The sequence below is a fragment of the Oreochromis aureus genome, linkage group 3, assembly GCF_013358895.1.
Source record: "Oreochromis aureus strain Israel breed Guangdong linkage group 3, ZZ_aureus, whole genome shotgun sequence".
Taxonomy (NCBI): Eukaryota; Metazoa; Chordata; class Actinopteri; order Cichliformes; family Cichlidae; genus Oreochromis; species Oreochromis aureus.
Window position 1 is genome coordinate 56,716,063 of NC_052944.1, and position 24,135 is coordinate 56,740,197.

The 24,135-nt window shown below is 38.4% G+C and overlaps 1 protein-coding gene across 2 annotated transcripts in view; it reads right to left on the reverse strand.

Annotated features, from left to right (window-relative positions):
• The window catches only part of npy2rl (neuropeptide Y receptor Y2, like), a 70,972-nt gene that overhangs the window by 13,515 nt on the left and 33,322 nt on the right, over nt 1-24,135 (reverse strand). For both annotated transcript variants that reach the window (XM_039605253.1, XM_039605255.1), the window contains exons 2-3: nt 18,856-19,098; nt 17,816-17,948 (exon numbers count right to left, since the gene is read on the reverse strand). In XM_039605253.1, the coding sequence (XP_039461187.1) occupies nt 17,816-17,948; nt 18,856-19,035 (313 nt within the window). In that variant the 5' untranslated portion in view covers nt 19,036-19,098. The remainder of the gene's footprint in view (nt 1-17,815; nt 17,949-18,855; nt 19,099-24,135) is intronic.

Below are 24,135 nucleotides of genomic sequence, written 5' to 3' on the forward strand. Positions count from 1 at the left end.
CAGTTTAGGTAAATGGTAAATAGACTGGTTTTCATGTAATGCTTTTCTACTCTAACTGAACACTCAAAGCACTTTTCACGACTTGCCTAATTCACCCATTCACACAAGAACATTTTTCTACACTTTTTCTGTGTAAGTGCTTTTATCTTCATTGATGGACACACTGAGAGCAACTTGCAGTTAGTATCTTGCACAAGGATATTTGGCATGCAGACTCAAGCAGAATCACTAACCTTCTGATTTGTAGTTGACCTGCTCTAGAACCTGAGCTACAGCCACCCAATGGTGAAGCCTACCAGACAGCTGGCGGCTACAGACACCAGTGTCATGACATCAGATCAGATGTGCCCATAACTCCGGTATCCAGAGAAAAACCACCTCCTATACAGTTTTTATGAAGGAAGAAATTAGCTACAGAAATTAATTTTGTACCTAGCTGTAAATATGCTTATTTCTGCTATAAAGCTGGACATTTTAATATAGAAATCTTTGGCGATTCATTCATTTTTTTTTAGCCAAGTGAACATTTGAGGAACTGCAGTTTTCAGCACGTGCACATTGGCTTAATTTTACAGCCATGTGTTGGTGCTAGTCTTTGACACCTGCCGATGTGCATTAGAGTAGAGAGATATTCAGTCATCACAACATATTATCTATACATATAATATTTGCAGGGTATGATGAGTTTGCAGCCTAGAAGCCAAACTTGAACAATTTCGTTCTGCTGGAATAAATCAGACTTCAAAAGGTTTGTGATCCCCTACAGAACTAAGGTTTCTTTGAATTCAGTACATCCTGCTGTAATCCAAACAATCAAATCTTGACTGAATGCTTTTTTTAATTCCTCATCTGAAGGACTAACAGATAATCGACTCTGCACTGTTATTCTTGTTCCGACTGGACCACCTGCTCTCCTGACTGATTCTCTACCGGTGTCAGAGAGAGCATAAACAACAGCTGCAGCTGTTTCAATCGAACCCTGTATTAGATATCTAATTAGATGTGACTGTTTTTTCTGGTACATGAAGCCCCCGCAGGGACTGAACTGGTGTCCCCGGAAGGGGGCCAGGGCTATTCTGCAAATCTCTGAACCATGTCAGTTTTTGATGATTAAATTTGTGATAAGGGCATTGTGCCAGATTATGTTAGGACAAAAAAGCCATTTGGGGTTGAGCTGATTCTGATGTTTGTCCAATGCTTTCCTTTGGTTTTGTAAATTTTGGCCTTCTGCTTCCTGTGATGCTTCAGGGCAAAGACAGAAAGAAACGAAAAGAGACAGAAAGAGAAAAGACAGCCAGACGCACAGTGAAACATGAATCAGCCACATAAAATAAGTAAGACATCAAATAATTGTAAGAGAATTTTAGATGAAAAGGAGCAGTCATACTGAAAATCTGTTTATTTGAAACCCTGAGCTCTGATGCACATGGAAGAAAGAATCCCATCAATATTTATAATAACCTTTGTAAAGTAGAATAAAATTGTTTATCTGTGTACCTACAATGGGCATGTTACGAAGATGAAAGGGCGGTGAGACCATAATTTATGTCCTAGTTTGTGCTTTGTTTTATTTTTGATCACAGTCACTGATTTCTTTAATTTGTATTTGTTTTTACTTTCACTTTAACTTGTTCATCAGGTTTAGGCAGAAAGAACTACTCAATAACTACAGTTGTTTTTAGGTACTAAGAGCTACTTGGTTAGTTTTCAGTAAGAAGAAGTACTTGGATAGGTTGCACACCTATGACCAATTAAGTACAACTAATCAGCGTAATGAGCATATATTTGGACTAGCATCCTTTTCAGGGTTTCCCCTGCCTTTTACCCAATCACACCTTTAATAAACACCAAACCTTTGTGACCCACAATTGCATAAGGGGATTAGAAAATGGACACACTGATGGAGTTGGGGTGTTAATACTAATTTGTCAATGCCCTGGAATGAGATAGGGCTGGTGATTAAGCATATTCAAGGATAACAACGAGGAGGCCACACTAGATCATCTCTTTGTGCCAGCCACAAAAACTTTGTCTGCTCCATCACAGCTAAAGAGCTAAAGTAATAGTAGATGAAAACTCAAGTTTCATTCACATTAGCTGCAAGGGTCAGTAAATGTTTTCCTCATTATGTTAATGCTGGAGGCGTAGCTGCACTAAAATCAGACCCAGTTTATATTTTTCTGTTCTGACGTGTCGGGGTAACAATCACACTTCAGGAGCTAGTTAGTCCGCTCAAAGTCATCCTGTGTCCAATAATGAGACAGCAGCCGCTGCTCCCATCAAGACAACAAGACAAAACTCTCACAGCAGAGAGCCTGAGAGAAATAATGAACGAGAGGCAGCAGATGAGCCTGTGGGCGAGAAAGTGCAGCGCTTGCTTTGTTTATCACACACTGCCTGACTGCTCCTGTTTTCATTCAGGGGAATTGAACCGACAACTTTTTAGCTGCTATCTTTGTACCTTTCTGCACATTTCACAGTACATCAATCACATCTCTCGCTCTCTGTCTCATTCTGCATTTGATTTTTCTTTCACAGCATTCCTCGGCTGCTTCTCAAAGTCTTTTAATTCAAAGAGAGCTTTTTCAGACATCAACACATTGAAAGAGCCTCAAATATGAAAGAAATATGCCCATTAAATGTTTCAAAGCACCCTACATTTACATAAGCAAACTTCTCTGGTTCTATTTTGAATAACATGCCTCTAACAAAACCTTTAAATCTAATTAAAGTGGAACAGAACAGTGTAACTTTTAATTTCTCCATACATTCCTAGACAGACAAGCTGACAGACTCTTGTTACAGTCAGAGGACAAATTTATGGGCTGCACCAGTCCAGCGTATAAGTGAATAAGGATTATTTTGAACTGTGAATTGGGAAAAGCCTCTGCAGAGTCCAAGAAGAAAAATATGAAGCTGAAAATCAGCAGAACACATCTCTTGTAAGCAACTATAAATTATGACAAATCCTGATATGAAGACATGCTTCTGAGTGCACTATAACAGAGAAGCACTTAGAGACCACGTCTTCCATCAGTGTTAATGTTCTGTTTTGCAGTTTAAAGATTGGACCGAATCTGCACCCAAATTTTAGTGGGTCTGTTCTTTGCAGAGGGTCCGCCTCTCTAGCAAGTTAATACAATTTGGTGGGGTAATTTCATTGAATAAAAAATCTCCCACTTTGGGAAACCATTGGAGTGTGTGTTGACTTAGTGTCTTGTGATACAGCCAATATCTGGACCAAGATTTTAATAACCAGCAAATTTAAGGATATCTTCCTCCTTTTGCCTCTACATGGACCATCTAGTTACATGGAACCAAACTGGTCAAATGTGATTGATCATTTAACCTCAGGCAACAAACAGAAAACAGCAAGGTTTCACTACCAACAGTCTTGTCCCCTGCCTGGAGATTCATATGCATATATTTGTCTACAGAGATTACATAACACCATCCTAACTTCAGCTTGGAGGAGGAATAAAATTAATCCTCAACAGAACTAAATGTCAGGGGGCATAATAAACATTAGTGAAGATTAGAAACCAATCTAACAAAAAAAGAATTGATAAAAGGTAGATTATAAGTGATCTGACTAAAACCTTGACCAGTACCAAAGAAGATTTAAAATGAGGTCACAAAGACAACCAGTATTATAGAAACCAGCAAACATCACATGTGAGATGTTAGGAACCCTTTTTGTCATTGCTCTAATGTCACAGGTTTTACCCTACGATCCTCTTAAAGCCTTAGATCCTTCCAGTAAAGGTTCATGGATTCAAGAATTCAAGTTAGTGCATTAATCTAATGCTGCTCTTAATCTAAAGCCATATTCTATAAGAACACTAGCCATTATGGTTCTCCATATTTCAATAACTGCAGTTTCAAAATAAGCAAAATGCTGAAAAAATGCAATGCTGGATATAGTGATGTCTATAACAGTTGTACTTATACATCATAGATTTGTTCCTGTGAACAGAAATAAATGATTGATCAACAATATTCACATGGAAACAACAAACGAAAAGCTTCTGGCATATCAGTTTGCCCAGTTCTAGTCCCTGTAAACAAGAGATGACCATTAAAATGACAGATATTTCAATTCCATTGGCTCATAGTCAAAGTAGCTTCCAGAGATAATAACCAGCTGTAGCCACCCAGTGAATTTTTAGATTTTATTGGGCAAGTACCGTCGTCCTTGCTTGCCCTGATGCAATGCCCCCAAAAAACACTCCACAGAACCAAATACATGAACACTGAAATAAAAATAATCAGGCAAATGTTACCACCATTTATCTTTGTTTTTAGCTGATATCCATCCAGTTGCATTTCTGAAATACAGTAATAACAACAACTATGATTATTATTGTTATTAGTGCTGTTAGCGTTAATCTCGTTAAAATGACATTAATGCCATAACTGCATTAACGCGGCAAATCTCCGTTACCCTCGTGCGTGGGGCTGCATGGCGCTAATGCGTTAAAGAGCTAACCACGCTAACACGTTGACGAGCTAACCGCGCTAACACATTAGCACAATGCAGCCCCACCCACGCGGTGATCCGCGGTAACTCGCTAACAGAGATTTAACGCGTTAATGCGGTTATGGCGTTAACATCATTTTAACGAGATTAACTCTGACAGCACTAATTATTATTATTATTATTATTATTATTTAGTAGGTGGAGTAGTAGTAGTAAAAAAACTGGAAAGTTGATCCCTACTATTTAAAATATTCAAATAACAGTCAGGCAAAACTGAGCCAAGATGCAAGGCATTTTCAAAAATTCAGCAATGGTGCTATATGTTGCTAACAGGTTCACATTTTCGCCCTGTATGTTTGTCTCGCCCTAGCAGCACCTGTCCCTGTCCTCCTCCTTCAGTTCGCCTCATCATAAACTCATCATCATATTACGTGCAATGATGTATTTTTGTTCATGTTTGGCGAGGTTTGTGGCCTTGCCACATGTGTCTCAAACAGTGTCTTGGCTATTTCTGTGGCTGAAATAACTCATGAACAACACATCACGGATCAGTTGGCTGTGGTCGTGAGGTCTCAGAATCTGCTCTGTGAGCAAAAGAGTGACAAGACCACGGAATCGACGGCTAATAACATCATGGAGAAACTCGCAGCTATCCAACGGGAGATTGAGAGACCAGTGTCGGAGTGTTGAAAACAGCTCGAAATTCTCATGAGTTGTTTGCAAAAAGAAAAATCACCATCATAATGCGGCTACCCGTTCGGCGCCAGCTGTGGGCTCAAGGCTGGAGCTGAACAAAAACTCCCTGATAACGACTGTGTTGAGTCTGTTCCTTCCCATTCCATACAAGGCCACCTGGGTTGGCTGGAAGACTGTTTACTTAGCCTGGCAGGGCGAAGGACACTGTCTCAGCTGAACTATGGACACGCACACACATACATATACTGATACTGATAAGCATTCACTGACGCATCACCCTCCCTACCCAACGCCACCTCCAACGCTTACCTCCCCTCTGATGTGGACATCGGGTCAGTTGGAGGCGCAGTCGAAGATTGCAGCGGTCCCAGATCAGATGTACACACTGGAACACTCTCCCATGTTGCTTGTCTGTGTTTATTGTGTTATGGTGTGTTGATATCTGTGCATTCCTGTATTATCCTTTTGTGTTACATATTTCGATGTTATTTTTCCTCGCTACCTGGCCTGACCTGTCTCCCCAATGTGATGTTTGTATTGTATGTACGGTCGGCAAGGTCTGTCATCTCGGTTGTGGGCAAAAGACTTGCAACTGACAAATAAAGGCTATCTCATCATCATCATCATCTCATCTCATGACTATTATCAACTGAATGAGCGAGCACAGCTGTGATATGTTTATACAGCCATATTATGTCTATCACTATGACAGGCAGAAGAAGTAGTTTCTACCAATTTTTTAGAATACCCTATAATATATTTACTTCCCACTGTTATACACAATGGGAAAACATTTTTTAATGTCTTTTGATGTCCTGTATAATATTAAGTTAACTTATTTAAATGACGTTGTGTAATAAAAATGGAGCAACAGTTTGTTTTATTTAAAGTTAATACATTTTACCATCAGTCACTTTTAGTTCAGCTTCTCTTTTCTTTTCTTTGTTTCCACTTCCGTTTAAATGTTGGCCCTCTGGCAGGCTATTAATTTTTTCCTCTTCCATTTTCCCTCTCTGTAACAGAGAGACTACATGACTACATGAAAGTAAATGCTTTGTCTCCAGTGCTTTCCATTTTAAGCCGTAGGTCTTTTTTAAGACACTGCAACAGTGTTTGTAACCTTTAAACCTCTCCTCATGAGCAGTCCCAATTCTAATTAATAGCTCAGTTTTTAAAATTTGACCTAGTGAAAAGGCTAAAATGGAAAGTCTGTTTAGGACTAATGTTACTGTTTCATTTCTTTTTTGTTTTCAAATCTCACTCTGACCAGCTGGAGACAGCAAGATGCTGTATTTCCAAAATCCTGTAAGTGTTATTTATCTATTGAGTCCAAGGCTGCTTAGTTTGGATGCACAGTTTTAAGAGATTTTTTTTGTTTTTTTGTTTTTAAAGCAGCCTCTGGCACCATGAAAGACTCTCAGCAGCACTCTCATTCAGATTATCATTAATTATACTCACTTTCATTTGGTCACATTCTCTTTTGTTATGACACAATGTGCTGAAAAAGAAAGAAACTGACATCTATCACTTCACGTCTCCATTAGTGAAGGTGTGTTCAGCTGGAAAACAAACACATCTAACTTCTTCAGATGATATAAGCAAACAGTGAAGATGCCAGAAAAAGATTTCAAAGGCATGAATGCTGTGCTCTTGTCCTGCCAGACGGATGGGGTACTGAGAAATAAACTGAGCATGACTGTTTATGCAGACTGTCATATTCGCTTGTGTCATGTCTCAGTTTTATGTAATGTCTTTATGCGCTCAATGTACTACACGCATCCCTGAAACCAACCATTTGCCTGGATCAGAGCAGAATATACTGCTCTCAGTCTTAGCATACTACAAAAGAAAACAAAACCTCGCAATATGTATGTTACACTATACCCACATAGCAGACAGGTCTGGCCCGGATCTGGTGTCAAGCCGGCACTGCTGGCCGACTTCTGGCATGGTAAGTGGTATGTCATGCAGATATGGGCCAGGCCTGGTGTAGATGGCACTGTTCATGTGATGGCATGCCACCACTGGCCCGATTGTGCTTTGGTGTATGTGGCCCAGGCTCATAGAAAACAGGTCTGGCCCGGATCCGGCATCAAGCTGGCACTTCTGACTGACTGGTGTCATGGCAGGGTGTATGTCAACCAGATGTGGGCCAGGTCTGGCAATGATGGCACTATTTATGTTCCTATTTTCCTATTTTAGTTAGAAGACCCAAATGCCACGTTGCAATACTATACTGCCATGGTAGCCAACATTTCAAATGCAGGTTTGACAAGTTTGTGAGTTTACACTTTATCCAAAACCTAGTGAGGGTTTACTCATGTTTACCACTGGGTGGCTGTAGCTCAGGAGGTAGAACAGGGCACCTACTGATTGGAAGGTTAGTAGTTCGATCCCTGGCTCCTCCAGTCTGTATGTCAAGAGTATGAATGTAGTTAGGAAGCATTCAGTTTAGAGAAAGTGGGTGAATGTTGTATAGAGCATTTTGAGTAATCTTGGAGAGTAGAAAAAAGGGCTATATAAGAATCAGTCTGAACAGAGTTTCGGCATGTTGCTTTTGCACTGTTATGTTCCGGCACATGTTGTTATTACATGGCTTGATTAAGGTGCACATTAGGCTGACATCTTGGGCCAGAGCTGAAGCTGTTCTGGGCCAGCACAGGGCCAACAGTGTGTCTGTATGGGCCACCTCTGGCAAACCAGATCTGGGCCGCCAAAGGGCCAGCATTTTTTGCAGTATGTGGGCCATGTGTAAGCACATTGTGTGGGCCAGGTCCGGGCCATACCAATTTTGCTATGTGGGTATGAGCATTTTATCTCTAAACTTATTACATCCACTCAAGGGGGACTGGTGAACCATCTGTAATAATGTGGATGCAGTATGGAGCTATTGTGGTGAGAGAGAGCTAAGAGTGAAAGAAATGCTGTGAGCTCACTAGAATATCTACCGTACCCCCTCACCTATGGTTAACAGCTCAGATACATGTAGAATCTGCTCCTCTACATTGAAAGGAGAAAGCTGAGGTAGTTCGGGCATTAGATCAGGATACAACCTCAGGACGCTTTCTTGGAAAGGTGTTTCATGCATGTCCTACCAGGAGGAGAGCCTGGCCAGACCCCAGGGTGTGGAGAGATTATGTCTCTTAGCTGGATTGGGATCGCCTCAGCTTATATGTGTGCAAGCTGGAGCATGCACATATATAAAACCTATCAAACCCATTTTTACCAAATCACTGTATCTTACACATATATCAAGTATGCTCAAATAGACAAATGCGCCAAAATAATGTTCCTGTACGAGAAGGGAATGTATTAACCCCCAACTGATCGAGGTAGGTAGCTAACCGTCCCCAGCCTATTTTAAATGAGGTCCCTTTCTGTAATTCCTTCAAGCTTTTACCCAGTGCGAGTCATAAAGGATTGCCTGACTGCTGTGATGTTCACTCTAACATTGTAGGGAATTTGTCTTACAATATAAAACACCTTACTGTGAACTGGATCAATGTTATTAAAACTGAACTGACATATATAGTGCCACTGATATTATGTCTAAGCCTAGCTGGGTTACAAACCACAGTGCATTAATTAAGGGAAGCAAGGAAGTACTGATGAAAAAAAATCAACTGAGTTTTAACTGAGGATTTAATTTGCAAAACTTGCAAAAGGCAAAAATAAGTTAATAGTGTTTTTCCAGGACATGAACAGTAAGTGTGTGTGAGCATTTATTAATGATGGCCAACGGTCGATTTTATTTTGCATCCAATTTTCTCTACTCCTCTCGGAACAAGCGAGTCTCGGGGCTATATAAAGATGTTACTGCACACGACACACACCCGCAGAGTTAAGCACACACACGAGTAAGCAAATGGCGCTTCATCTAATTATTTATTTTCTTTTTCTTCATTTGCTCATTTCGTACTTTGTGACAGATGGAGAGGGGATGCCAGGGACCTCACAAAGCTGATTGCAGCGCCTCAAAAAACTAAAACCAAAAGGCATGTAGGTCATCGAGTCATGGTTAAAGAGATTTTAACAATACAGCACGTGTTTGTTTCTGCCTTCATCTTACTGCTTCATAACGTATTCTTATGTTTCATTTAGAAACGGTGAAGTATTTAGCCAAACTGTACAGCAGTTGTACAACGAGCTGTGACTGCATGCAAAGCCATCTTGTTTAGCATTTATTATACATAATAAAACTAGAACTACCCATTACCACATTATTTTGTCAGCATTTGAAGGGTTTAAGGAAATTCCTCACACAACACTGTATGATAGCAAGAAGTTACTGAACTAGGCCATCCTGTTCAAATCCTAAGATCGATTTAGCTGGTTTGGATTTAGCATCACTTTTCACAATCACATCCATTTCTATTAAATGCCTTGAGGCAACTGAACAGAATTGAAAAAATTAGCTCCGAAGACAACACATGAAAGATTTATGGACATAAAATACTTATTTTATTGTTGTGAATTTTTTTAAAGATGCATCATAATATTATTCACAAAATTAATCACACACATTATCTTTTAGGAGTAAGTAAGCTACTTGTCTTTGTGCAACATAATTTGTGTTTACGTCAAACATTCTTGGCTTGTGGGGCTTTTTTCATTGGCATTTATAGTGATGTTTGTGTTTTTATTCTTGATTGGTAAATTTAGTTGCCGCTTATTGATTTTTGATACTTTCTGCGGTGGTGGTTAGGTTTTTCTGTTTTGTTTGTTGGGTTTTGGTGGTGTTCTTGTCTTTGTATTGCTTTTTTTAATTGTTGGTATATATTGGATGATAATTGCTGTTTTTGTGGGTTGTTGATGATTGTTAATAGTTGCTGTCATGTTGGGTTTTTCACTTTTGGGTTTTGGATTCTGTTGGTTGTTTATTATCTGTTGTGATGATTTTGGTTTTGGTAAATCCTGATGTTAATTTTGGTTGTTAGTTTAAATTATTTTTCAGTTATTGGTTTGTGTTAGAAGATAATGGGGTTTTTCTACGTTGTTGGTTCTTGGGCTCTTTTGTTGTTGTTTTGGTTGATGTTGGCTGGTAAAAATTTCTGTTGTGGTTGGGTTTTTTGTTCTTTTTTAGTTTTTGGATTGTAGTCTTCAGATTTGTGTTTACTGTTGGTTATTGTTGCGAGTTTTGTTTTGGTTGTTCCTCTTTGTGTGCTGATTGTTGTTTGTTGTTTTTGTTCGTTTCCAGTTGCTGGCATCTTTTATGGTTGTTTTTTGTGAGCTTTTTTGTGGTTCTCTAATTTTGGTCTTTGCCGCCTCTTGAGGAAAACTGCCACCAAATATAAAGCAAAAAGCACATAATTTCATTCTGTTATTAAGAAACAACATCAACAACAAAAGTTGTTTCTAACTAAAGGAGCTAAACTATTTAGCATACATGCTAATCTCATACAAGCAGCATGAAGTGATATCTCATCATCATTTACCAAACACATTGCAATACTATAGGACAGCGGTCCCCAACCTTTTTTGCGCCACGGACCGGTTTATGCCCGACAATATTTTCACGGACCGGCAATAAGGTGTCGCGGATAAATACAACAAAATAAAACTAGTGCGGTTCGAAAAAAGAGATTTATTCATAGCACACGTGAAAAGACCCAGGAAAACCGAGTTAACGATAAAAACGATAACAAAATAACGCTGAAAACCGATAAAAACCCTGAAAACCATACATTTCACACATGAGCCTCAACTCTCGCGGCCCGGTACCAAACGACTCACGGACCGGTACCGGTCCGAGGCCCGGGGGTTGGGGACCGCTGCTATAGGAGGATTCACTCACACAATATGTAACTTTTAGACAACAGTGGAAGTCTGTAACACAGAGGTCTATGATAGTTCAACAACTTTTTAAACATCAACAAAAATAGGAGGAGGCATTTGTGTGTGTTTGTAAGAATTATCGACAATAACAAACGGTCTCTTAGCAGAGAGTCTTTGTCTGTGCACTCTTAGCTCAACACGCCTTGTAGTACTGATACTTCTCTCTATATGAAGGAACACTTACCTGTCCATCAGTGCTTGTTGTCTTGTTTACTGCTACATCAATGCTCCCTAAAGTGTATGCTCTGAATAAAATATATTATTGTGCTTCTTCAGGCCTGACAAGCTCTGACAGCAAAGGCAATTTCCCTTCCACGTCACACTCCATCACTTCTCAGTTTTTATATTCATTAGCATATAAATTCACCTGTTTGGTTGAAGAATAAATTTACTAAGATTTATTGGGCTGTTTCGTATGTCTTAATTAATAGCTTTCATTTTGTGCATTTAATGGTTAGTTCATGAATGTCTCGTTCATGTTAATTTATGGCAAAACTGTCTCAGTTGTATTGGTATTTCTGAGAAAAACCTAAAAAACAGATTTGCAACCCATCTTTCAGTTTGAACATGAATAGTTGCTGTAAAACAAAGTACAGTGAATCATGCAGCAAAGTGAAGTTTCACAAGTAAGCATCACAGCCAGGGGACATGTGAGACTGTGTACCCTTGTCTCATTAGACATAAATAAAACTGAGGTGAGATTGCCTGTCACGTATCAAAGCAGGTGATTAAGAGCTGGTCTCGGCTTCTGTTGCTGTTCAGTCGTGTTTGATGTTTCAGGTTGACACCAACAGTCTCCAAACTCATTAAAAAGGTAAAACTGGTGCAAAGGCAGTTGAGTCCATTACAGTGAGAAAACAAAACTTCAGTAACGTGATACCAGTCTTCTGTTGCTCCACTCATTGCTGCTTAGTTTTGACTCTAACTCTATGAATAGTGAAAGACCTCATTTGATTAATCATATACAATCAAGACCAACACATTTTCTAAAAAAAAAAAAAAGCATCTTAATAGAACTGAAATTGAAATAAATCTAGATTTACATCTCATTAACAAATGCAGATGACTTAATCTGACATTTATTTTAGATGCGTTTGAGTTTCCCATCTATTTATTCATAGATTACATATTCTTCCCCAATGTCTAAATTATGGTATGAATTTTTCCGGGGAAGTTATTTAAATTTTTTATTTAGTGCACATCACATTATTTTACTGAAAACAATGAGAAAAATCTTGAATTCTCACTTAAGAACAACTGTGCTTGACAAATGAATACCTGGGGGGGAGGGGGGGGGGGGTTGCAGGTATGTTTTAAACAAATTATTTAAATTTCATTAAAAAAAGACAGAATTCAACATGTTTTATCTGCAGATTCATTCCATTTCCCATTAAACACATGTTGAAACTGTGCAATCATTTTCTGCTTTGCTTTTTCTTCAAATACTCGGGTACAGAGATGGCTTTAAAGGCTTTAAAGACTTACTTAGGAATGTTTATCCGTGTACTGTAGCATCAGAATTATGGACGGGCCCTCGAAGTCCAGATCCATTCAAAAAGGTGTCTGTGCTTCTCAGATGAATTCTACCAACATATCTTTGCAGTTAAGTCATACAATTTGGGAAAGAAACCACATACATGAGTTACTGTAGTAATAACTAAGCTCATGTTAATGATTTGGTTATGAGTAGTTCAGTGCTGGAGGACAATGACTATAGAGCATTTGGGTCTGTGCAAGTTAGACATTGGGGAGTGCACTCATGAGCTTGTTCAGATAGTTTTAAAGGCATGATCTCAGTGGAACATCACAAAAGAAATGGAAACATTTGCACTCACAGCCGGTGACCCCAAATGCTGCAGTGTGTGATCGATTCATAATTTTTCCATTAGAAAATGTGTCTCCCGTTTTGTGCACAGTGTCATCTAAGATGTTGATTTTTGAAATAAATATTAATGTACTCCTTTCCTGTCTTTTTAAAAAAATAAATGGATTGAGAAATTTGGTCACCTGTCCATGTTTTATGGTTTAAAAAGGGGTAAAATAATATTAAAATATTAATAAAAATGTAAATATTTAAACATCTTTTTAATCAAAAACTATCTCAATGGTAAATGTTTATTTCCACTATGCTTAGTGAGGTCAAACAAGATTGTAGCTATTCTTTATTATCAGATTTGAGTGATCTTATCCAAACTGCCTATATTAACCTCTGACATACATAATACATTTAAAATATGTTAACAGTCAAGAGAAATAACAAAACAAAAATAAATGCTTGATCATACAGTCATTATGACCAATAAAGCGCTCTTTTAAACAAACATTAAAATTTAAGACTTTATTTCTTAGAAACACCTGATTATTGTCATTTTAAATCACATCACAAGTCTAACTCTCTTTTGATTTTTGCCTTTTGTACCTCTTTTGTCTCCTTCTCTAACATTAAAAGTATATTGTGCTAAAAAAAATGGATCATCATACTTGATATAAAATGAAAATGGAAAAATTGGGTTTGTGCGTCTCTTGGAATTCTAATGAACTCTTTAGATGTCACTTTTCTATCCTCCGTATAAAATCCTTATTTATGTGCTCACACATTTTCACATATTGGTAAAGAAAACTCTGATTCCTCCTTTTAAAATGTCTACGTGTCACAAAAACAACAAATGTCTCAGTTCATCTCAGCATCTGCTGACCTCTCCCACGCAAACCAGCCAACAAATTCGAGACATCACTAAGATCTAGCACACAGCGTCTGACAGATGTTTGAGTCATCATTGCCGACAGCTTACACATAGCAGTACACACATATACAGACGGGTTAGAAATTAAAGGAAAAAATTGAACTTTCGACCCCTACGTTGAAGAAATGGTGACTCTGTTATGCTGCAGGCGGCATTTTGGTGCTGTCGTTTGGGTTCACTGGCCCCAGAAATCTGTTCAGTGAGCTCACCTTAATCTCATGATGAAAGATTTCTATGGTAATGGGAGTGGTCTCTACCAGGATGACGCTACCCCCATCCACAGGGCATGAGTGACTAGGATGATGAGTATGATGATGTGAATCACATCTAGGCTGGGGGTACTTTTTATAAACAGATATGTGCATACAACAAGGAGTTTTCTGTCCCCTTCTGGTGTTGACTGTCATGAATTTTTTGATGTTTTATTATTTGGAGATTTTAAAAAGTATAGTCTCTGTGCAGCTTTTTGGGAAAAGATTATCTTATTTTGTACTGATTTGCAACAGATGCTTTGGCTCTTTATCCTTTTAAAGCATGAAGCATGAAATAATTACCAGAAAATTCTAACTTTTTGGAAAGTTGGAGTGTATAGTGAACCTCAGAGTGAATTTGTTTTTTTTAAAAAGGCGGGAGGGTTTACTGATCATGTAGAAGTCTCGAAAACTCACAATAACTCACATATCAAATATGATACGCTTGGCTTTAAAGGGCTACATTGCGTTTTCCACTTACATACAAAGAAGTCTTTTAAACTTGGTGCAAGATTAGAACATCAGCATTAGAAGACCATGTCTGTTTACCTGTTACGCTTGACATCAAGTTGACGGACCATTCTCAGCGCTTGAATTTCAGTTTGGGACTCATTTAATTGATTCCCATAAATCCAACACTCATAATGCAATTTCAGTGATCTAATAATGATGAACCCAGTATTAGCACTAGTGTAGAATGACTGGATAGTGTTTCAGAGGTGGACAAACCGCTCCTGGATATCATCTTGTGAACTCTTTTTACATCTTTCTACCACTCTCACTCTGTCGTTTCTCTTGCTAGCAAAAACTGTCAGGCTTCAAACATGTGAGCTTGCAGCATGCAAACATTGATCACTATCTAAAAATGACAATCCACAAAATCACCAGGCATTAAAAAGAATATTACCAAGGGCAGTCTCCATTAAGTTAACGTGAACTTTTATCATTGGGATCACCAGAAGGGTAACACTAACATTATTAACATGAAGAAACAACCCAAAAGGAAGTTTTCAGGCGAAATGACTCATAATGTTTGTGGCACAACCTTTTAACAGTGGAACGAGCATCTGGATGTGCTAAATTTACAGTGCTGAGGAAATGGGGAAAGAACATTGCATGCCATGGAAATGACAGATAATTCTCCGAAGTAGTTTCCTCTCAGAATCATATAAATCCCTCCTATGAGAAGCATTAAGTTGGGAAATCCCTGGAGTTTAAAGCCCTCCCATCTCCATTTCATAATATATACTGGCTTTCTATTTTTTCTACGTGGAGCCAAACCTGGTCCTATCCTACCCTTAGAATTCACTTTAAACCTCCAGAAGAACCAGGCTCAGGGAGGGGCAGCCATCTGCCTCAACTCTTTAGAAGTGAATGGAAAGAGAAAAAAGCAGAGAGACACAGGAAAAAAGACTCACCATGGGAGCGAGAACCAGAGTTTAATAACTGCTAATGATTTAGCAATGATAAAGTTCACTAACTACAACCTTCATCAAAAAGAAAGTTTTAAACCTAGTGTCAAGAGTAGAGAGGATGGCAGTATCTTAAATCCAAATTGTGAGATGGTTCCATATTAGAGATGCCTGAATGCTCTATCTCCAATTCTACTCTTAATGTGCACACTGAAGGACATGTTCTGTTAAAAATGACTCCAACTTGATGCTACACAGTAAGTAAGTATCTGCTTACTGCTATCTAAATTTAGAAGTAGGAACTTTGAGGTCATCCAGGTCTTGATGTCTGCATAGCAATAAAAATGAATTCAGTGCTTCCTAATAATACAGGGAGTGCAGAATTATTAGGCAAGTTGTATTTTTGAGGAATAATTTTATTATTGAACAACAACCATGTTCTCAATGAACCCAAAAAACTCATTAATATCAAAGCTGAATGTTTTTGGAAGTAGTTTTAGTTTGTTTTAGTTTTAGCTATTTTAGGGGATATCTGTGTGTGCAGGTGACTATTACTGTGCATAATTATTAGGCAACTTAACAAAAACAAATATATACCCATTTCAATTATTTATTTTTACCAGTGAAACCAATATAACATCTCCACATTCACAAATATACATTTCTGACATTCAAAAACAAACAAAAAACAAATCAGCGACCAATATAGCCACCTTTCTTTGCAAGGACACTCAAAAGCCTGCCATCCATGGATTCTGTCAGTGTTTTGATCTGTTCACCATCAACATTGCGTGCAGCAGCAACCACAGCCTCCCAGACACTGTTCAGAGAGGTGTACTGTTTTCCTCCTTGTAAATCTCACATTTGATGATGGACCACAGGTTCTCAATGGGGTTCAGATCAGGTGAACAAGGAGGCCATGTCATTAGTTTTTCTTCTTTTATACCCTTTCTTGCCAGCCACGCTGTGGAGTACTTGGACGCTGCGTGTGATGGAGCATTGTCCTGCATGAAAATCATGTTTTTCTTGAAGGATGCAGACTTCTTCCTGTACCACTGCTTGAAGAAGGTGTCTTCCAGAAACTGGCAGTAGGACTGGGAGTTGAGCTTGACTCCATCCTCAACCCGAAAAGGCCCCACAAGCTCATCTTTGATGATACCAGCCCAAACCAGTACTCCACCTCCACCTTGCTGGCGTCTGAGTGGGACTGGAGCTCTCTGCCCTTTACCAATCCAGCCACGGGCCCATCCATCTGGCCCATCAAGACTCACTCTCATTTCATCAGTCCATAAAACCTTAGAAAAATCAGTCTTGAGATATTTCTTGGCCCAGTCTTGACGTTTCAGCTTGTGTGTCTTGTTCAGTGGTGGTCGTCTTTCAGCCTTTCTTACCTTGGCCATGTCTCTGAGTATTGCACACCTTGTGCTTTTGGGCACTCAGTGATGTTGCAGCTCTGAAATATGGCCAAACTGGTGGCAAGTGGCATCTTGGCAGCTGCACGCTTGACTTTTCTCAGTTCATGGGCAGTTATTTTGCGCCTTGGTTTTCCACACGCTTCTTGCGACCCTGTTGACTATTTTGAATGAAACGCTTGATTGTTCGATGATCACGCTTCAGAAGCTTTGCAATTTTAAGACTGCTGCATCCCTCTGCAAGATATCTCACTATTTTTGACTTTTCTGAGCCTGTCAAGTCCTTCTTTTGACCCATTTTGCCAAAGGAAAGGAAGTTGCCTAATAATTATGCACACCTGATATAGGGTGTTGATGTCATTAGACCACACCCCTTCTCATTACAGAGATGCACATCACCTAATATGCTTAATTGGTAGTAGGCTTTCGAGCCTATACAGCTTGGAGTAAGACAACATGCATGAAGAGGATGATGTGGACAAAATACTCATTTGCCTAATAATTCTGCACTCCCTGTATTGCAAATAATTTGCAAAGGAATAGTGTATTTGATGAGTGCATCAAAGCACCAAAGCAGCACTAATGAAGGTCAGGAAAGATGATGATCTTCTTAGGCCTCTGAAAATGGACTCCTCTCTGTGCTTGGCCTACTGTTTTGCATAAATTGTATTGTATAAATGCACATTTCTTGAAGACATGTAATCCTGAGGAATCCTTAACATGAACCTGTCCTTAATTTAGCAATAGCGCAAACCAACCAAATCCAAACTTTAACCTCACTCTCATCTTAAATTCATCATCTTAAATTTGAATAATTTCTGTTATGGGCTTATGTTCCCAAACAGATTAAGCTCCCCACAACCTTAGGAAGACACAAACACCACTTTCACATGTCAGAAAGTGTTTTATTGCTCTGAGCACAGTGACAGTATTATATTAGTAGCAACAAAAAGCTGCTGCCGTGTGTGTGTATGTATAAACTTACCAACAGCCAAATTAGCAATGAAGAAGTTGGTGACAGTGCGCAGCGTCTTGAAGCGGTAGATGACATAGATGACAAGAGAATTACCCAGAACTCCCAGCACAATAATGGTGCTGTAGGCCAGGATCAACACCACCTGTAACACAAAACAAGCTGTAAACATCTCTCAGAGGCAAGTTGTTGCAGCAGAAGAAACTAATTTAGAAAAAACAGAGATGTGAACCCTTTGTATTCCTCAACTGAAGAATGAAGCAATATTATACTCTTCTTTCAGATTGTTTTATGTTTAATTTCCTACTTTCACCAAATTAATTTAATTATAACGTGTTTTGTTTATACAAATAGCAAAACAGTGTGTCATAATATAAAAACCGAAACTGAAACATAAAAGATATTTGGGGCATCTGAACCTATGGGCACTTGTCAACTGGCTGTATTGCAGACTGAGGTAAGGCTGCTTGATAATGGGAAAAATTGCAATTATTTTAGATTCATGAATTGAATTAATTGAAAATAAAATTTTATTTGCACTGACCCAGGTGAAGGGCCTTCTCTCATGCAGCTATATACTGTATATTCATTTTTTTTATTCATATAAATTAGTAGTAGTTTCATTAGGGAACTTTGAGGTCAGCTTCCTAATAACAAGTTAATACCTGTGTTGCAAACTCCATCATACATCAACACTTTAAACCATTTTTATTGCACTTTAAAAATATATGTTATATATTTATATATTATATTATAAAAGTGTCTCATTATTAACTTGTTAAGATAAAGCAAAATCAAAATGTCCATCTTGGGTTTGCTTTTCATCATGCATGAAGTACTATAGTTATATGTATAGCAGGATCGAAACATCATTTAGGCAAATTCATTCAAGTATATGAAAATAAATGCAATATTTTTTTTATTGTGATAGCCGTCATTTCCAATGAATTATTATACTATTGGTCTGCCAGGCAGATTTGAGGTACTAGAAGTGGATAAATTATTCATGTTTTTCCTCAAAATGGAAAAATTAATGGAAGTGAGACCGATACCTGTACACTCGGTAGGCTGATGGGGTCCTCTAGGTAATTCACTCCCTCAAATGCCAATGTGGGCAGAGCCGGGGAAGCGACACCAGTGTTAGGGTCGTATTCGAGGAAAGCAGCGTTAAGGGCGTCATCGTCGGGTGGGAGCTCGTCCTGTGTGGAGTTGGCTGGAATGACGGCCTCCATGTCCAATCATACGTGCTTAGCTGGCAGCGCCATTTTACAGACACACAGTTACACTCACAGGACCTGTGGGAAAACAAAGAAATACACCAATGGACAAATATTAAATTAACATGCTGAGAAGGGAGAGTAAATGGAGGTTTATTTGAGCTGTAGTGTATCTTACGTAACTTACACTGACTGACTGATTGTCATATTGTGTCATATTATTGAGCAGCATGACCATCCTACTATCTGAATCCAATATTTAATCTTCTTTAAGCCTCATTTTAACCTCAATCAAATGCTCAGATAAAGGTCTGACTCTTAAAATCCTACATATTCCTCTTCTTTTAACCAGCCAGTCAACCAGCCTGGTTATTCAAGAATTAATTATTTAAAAAAAAAAAAAACTATGCAACATCTACAGTTACATGACTGAAACTTCAGTTTTCTGAATCCAAAAACCCTTCAGCTGTAACTGCTGTTAGTGTTAACTTGTTTAACACGAAAGTGACGTAATAGTTTAAAAACGAATCAAAAGACTAAAGTAAGTTCATCACATTTTGCAAATGATAGAAGTATTTTTGAGGGAGGAGCCTTTCTGATAAATAACAGAATGATTGATAGAGAAAGTTCAAGAAATACTGTGTTCGACACCATAATTGCAATGGGATCATCTGCGAGCCATATCAATAAACTTTGAGACTTTGTTTTCATTCATTTCATACTCAACAGATTACAACAAGGAATCAGGTTAAAGTAGGAAAACCATGTTATGTGAGGCTGATTACTCTAAAGCCCCAGTTTAAATCAGCCAGTGTTGTTTGCCCATAATAACTAACCATGGTGCTGTGAACACAGACAGATTACTACAATGCCCCACTAGACACAGGATTAAATCAGGGACACATCGTCCTGCAATAATATGAAATGTTATTGCAGAGTCTTTACCTTACAATATAAAGCACCTTGAGGTGGATGTTTCATTATTTTATTTGGTGCCATATAAATAAAATAAAATTGAATTAAACCCTAAACATTGTTGTTTTGAAGTTGGGAAGGTGAGGTTTGCGAAACTACTTTCTTACTCAATGACTGCAATGCCTTCATTTCGTTGAAAATCACTTTACCCATTTCCACACACACACCAAAAACTAATCAGGTCACTGTCAAATCAACCTGTTGTCACAGTGTTATCCTTAATCCCCATTCCTGGAAAGCAGCATAGAGTATAAATGAGATCAGATTACTGCTGAAAGTAGAGCCTCATATAATCTGCAGAACAGTCAAATACACCAAATACTTAAATATATGACAGTTCATTATATTTACAACAACAACAACAACAATAATAATAATAATAATAATAATAATAATAATAATAATAAATATAAATCTGAATAGAAATAAATAAATAAATAAATAAAAACAGAGTTAAAAAATGCTAACTTATTTTTAAGATACTGACAAAATACTATTAGTAATTCTCTGGTTTTGATTAAAAATGCTGTTACTTGTCTTGCTTTTGAGTATCAAACTTTTTGCATCAAAAATCTCCTCAAAAGACTGAATGCTGAGTGCCGAGGTTCCCTGTGGCAGGCAGAATCTTCTGGCCTGGGTAGTAGAGCAGCAGATGGTGGCAGTACTGGGCAGCTCTCAGGGGACTTACACCCTCAGGTTGTTAATATTGCTGCTCATTCAGCCCTTGTGGACAAAGTACAAGTCTGAGAATCTACAAAGTTTTGGCATTTTTAAAAAAGTGCTGGATTTTGAATTTCTAATCACAATGATCTGATAAGACCAGAAAACCCTGACAATCAAAAAGCAACTTTAGGTTAAGTATAAAAATCCTAATAAAATATGGTTTCAGAAGCTTTATAAAATTCAATATTCATAATCTTTAGCAAGGTAATTTTAAAAACTTTAGCAGTTACACCATACACACAAATGTATAGTCCTTGTCTTGCTTGCCCAATTTTTAAAATTGGTCTGCCAAAAAGATATAAAAGGTGAGACATCTGAAGTTGTGGAATATGCCCTTAAATACAAGTCCACAAAAAACAGGGTCCCCACAGTCAATAAAATCAGGACTATACATTTGTGGGTGATATCTTACTTTATATCTCCAATAGCAATCTGTCACAAAGCTCAATAAATTACTGCCATTTTATAGCCATAGTAGGACTATTGATTCTGGACTCTGGTTCCATTGGAATTGGTAGCATCAGTTGTACAAATGGGGATGCTTATTTCTCATTAACAAAGGCTGCAGCTGAGCAAGCTGAGTGGACACTATAGCTCGACTCAACTTTATTGTACTCTACTCAGTTTTGGTCATTTTCCATTACAATTGAGTACCACCTTGATGTGCTTGGGGTGATCAGAGCAACATGTGAGAAAGACTCTCCCATCATTTATATGTGACACAAACACAACACAAGAATGGAGGACATTGGGACAATGCTATATGTGCTGCGTGGTCTATGATTTTTTGTCAGACTTAGGGACCATGATGTTGATGTATAGTAATGTTCCTTCTTGCTGGGTTTAAAAAAAAGCAGTTTTGATATTTGTGAAGGAAAGGGTCTTATTACTCATCAAAGGTTGCCACTCATTGGCCAATTGGTGGGATCCAGTCTCCTGGTGACACATTTTCGACTCTGACCTAGCAGGTACTATCACCTAATGGGAAATCCTAAAATCCAAGTTGAGTTGAGTCGAACCAAGTAGGTGCTAGTGGAAAAGAGTTACATCTTATCCTGGTTGCTATGTACTTTAGTCTTTGATGGGCAGCTGATGGGAGAGTAGTGTGCTAGAGAAGCTGTTTCTGGAGTTCAGTTACAATCTGCACATTGTGTAAAAACCCCCAAGAGTATAAAAGATGGGTGTAGCTACCATATTGTGGAGTCCAATTTACAGTTTTATTTTTAGTGAAGAGTTTGCATTATGTGGCATTGCTACTTTTTACCAAAACACAAGTTCTAAAAAAAAATCCTTGATGATGTCAAACACCCTGATGTTAATTAAGTTAATTATGAAATGCATCTCTTTCTGTAAAAATTAGCACAATTCGCAGGTATAAACAAATGTAAATTCATCATGCATGTTTGGATGTTGGGACATACGCACTTATTTAATGTGTGTTGTCATCCAAACTTTGAAGAGCTTAGTAATTCTGTAGTACTCAAAATAAATAATTATTTTTATTGTTATTTTGTTGTATTATTATTGCTGGATGTCCACCTATTGCAAGAACTTAAATTGAAATGGATAGGTGCCATCTTGGAAGAAAGTTTCTAGTTTGTGTATAATGGTGCACAAAGTTAGACTGTGTGGTTCACAGGTGGGAAGATGTCACACCAGCTGTGTCATAGCTTCTGAACACTACCATGCACATGCAGCTGTGACCTCTCCATTTCACAGCTCTGTGATGTAGGTCAGTTAAACAAGCCTCAAAGGACATTTCATCAGACAGACAGACAGACACGCACACACCAACACAAGAATGGTAACACAAACACACACCAATGTGAATCTGAATGCACTTACAAGCAAACCCGGCCTAACTGAAACTGCACTCACACAAATCCATGTGGGAATAAACACACACAAAGAAACACATCCACACACAAATACACACACACACACACCCCAGCGAGCTGATTCACTGAGCAAGTTGCTAGAGGGCATTCAGCTCCCTCCTGCTCTCTCTCTCGGCTGACAGGATCAGTGACTGTGCCGAATCACACTCGCCACAAGAAACACAACACTGCGAGACAGTGCTCAGCAAACTGAACTCACAAAAGGACTCAACAAAGCATCTTTTTCATGTTTATATGTCTACAAATAGAGACAGGTGAGGGGTGAGGTGTTAGTTTAGTCGGTCGTATTCACTGGTCATCAGAGGACTGAAAGATCTGCAAAGAACTGCCAGAGTTAGCTGAAACGGTTAATATTCATCTGTTATGTATTAACTGGCCTCTGGGCACAGACATGTGAAAGGCCCCCTGCTCCTTGTACTGGGAGCAAAACATCCAGACTGCAGTCCAAGTCATTGTCATGCACTGAATCTGAGGGTATGCTTGTTTGAGTCATAGCTTAAAAAATACTGAATGGTTACTTTTTGAAATAAAGGAAGGAATGAATGAATAAATAATTTTAACCAAAGAATCTATTGTTAAAAAGTAGATGTACCGTGTTTTCCGCACTATAAGGCGCACTTAAAATCCTTTAATTTTCTCAAAAATTGACAGTGCGTCTTTTAATCCGGTGCGCCTTATGTATGAATTCTGGTTGTGCTTACTGACCTCGAACCGATTTTATGTGGTACACGGCTTTAGAAAATCTTTCAAAAATGTTTTAGTAAGACTTTGGTAAGCTAAGAAGCCACATCGATTGATGGATTGTCGGAGCATTACAGCTACCGTAGTCAGGGCCTCGCAGAGTAATCTGGGTCCAAAACTCTGTCTGCTTCAGGTCCCAAAGTCAAACGAGCACTGCAGCATCACTGAGAGTTAAAAACTGTCTAAATTCTTTCATCTTTAATAAAATGATCAGCATTGCTGCTTTACCAGGTGTAACAATTAAGTTTAACGTCCAGGCATCCATGAAAACAGAATTTATTAAATTTAACAGAGTTAGAAGTTAGCAGGAAGTTAGCTCGCTAGTTTCCACCTAAACATGATATAGCATGTTCTGACCTGACAGAGAGATTTCTGAAAAAATTAAAACATACAAATCTGCTATCACTTCCAACATAAATGAAGACAGAAAACTAAACAGCAGTGACGTTTCTAGGGTTATTGAAGTTGGACTAGCTGGTATATAACGATGTGCTATGTAATCGCTAGCAACACAGCTACGTTAGCATAACAAACAGTGAACTTTTTTCCACTCGATAAAAGTTAACGTGAGGGTTCCCGATGGTTAGGGACAAATGCGATCGCATGGCAGGATGCTGTAAACAGACCAACCTTCAGTCAGGAGAACAACTGAGATAATCCATCCACAATACGAGGTTAGTTATTCATATACTGCAACAACATGGGAATAGAGCAGCTGCGAGAGAATTCAACATTAATGAATGTTTTACAAAAACAATGATTTGAGTAAAAGTTTGAC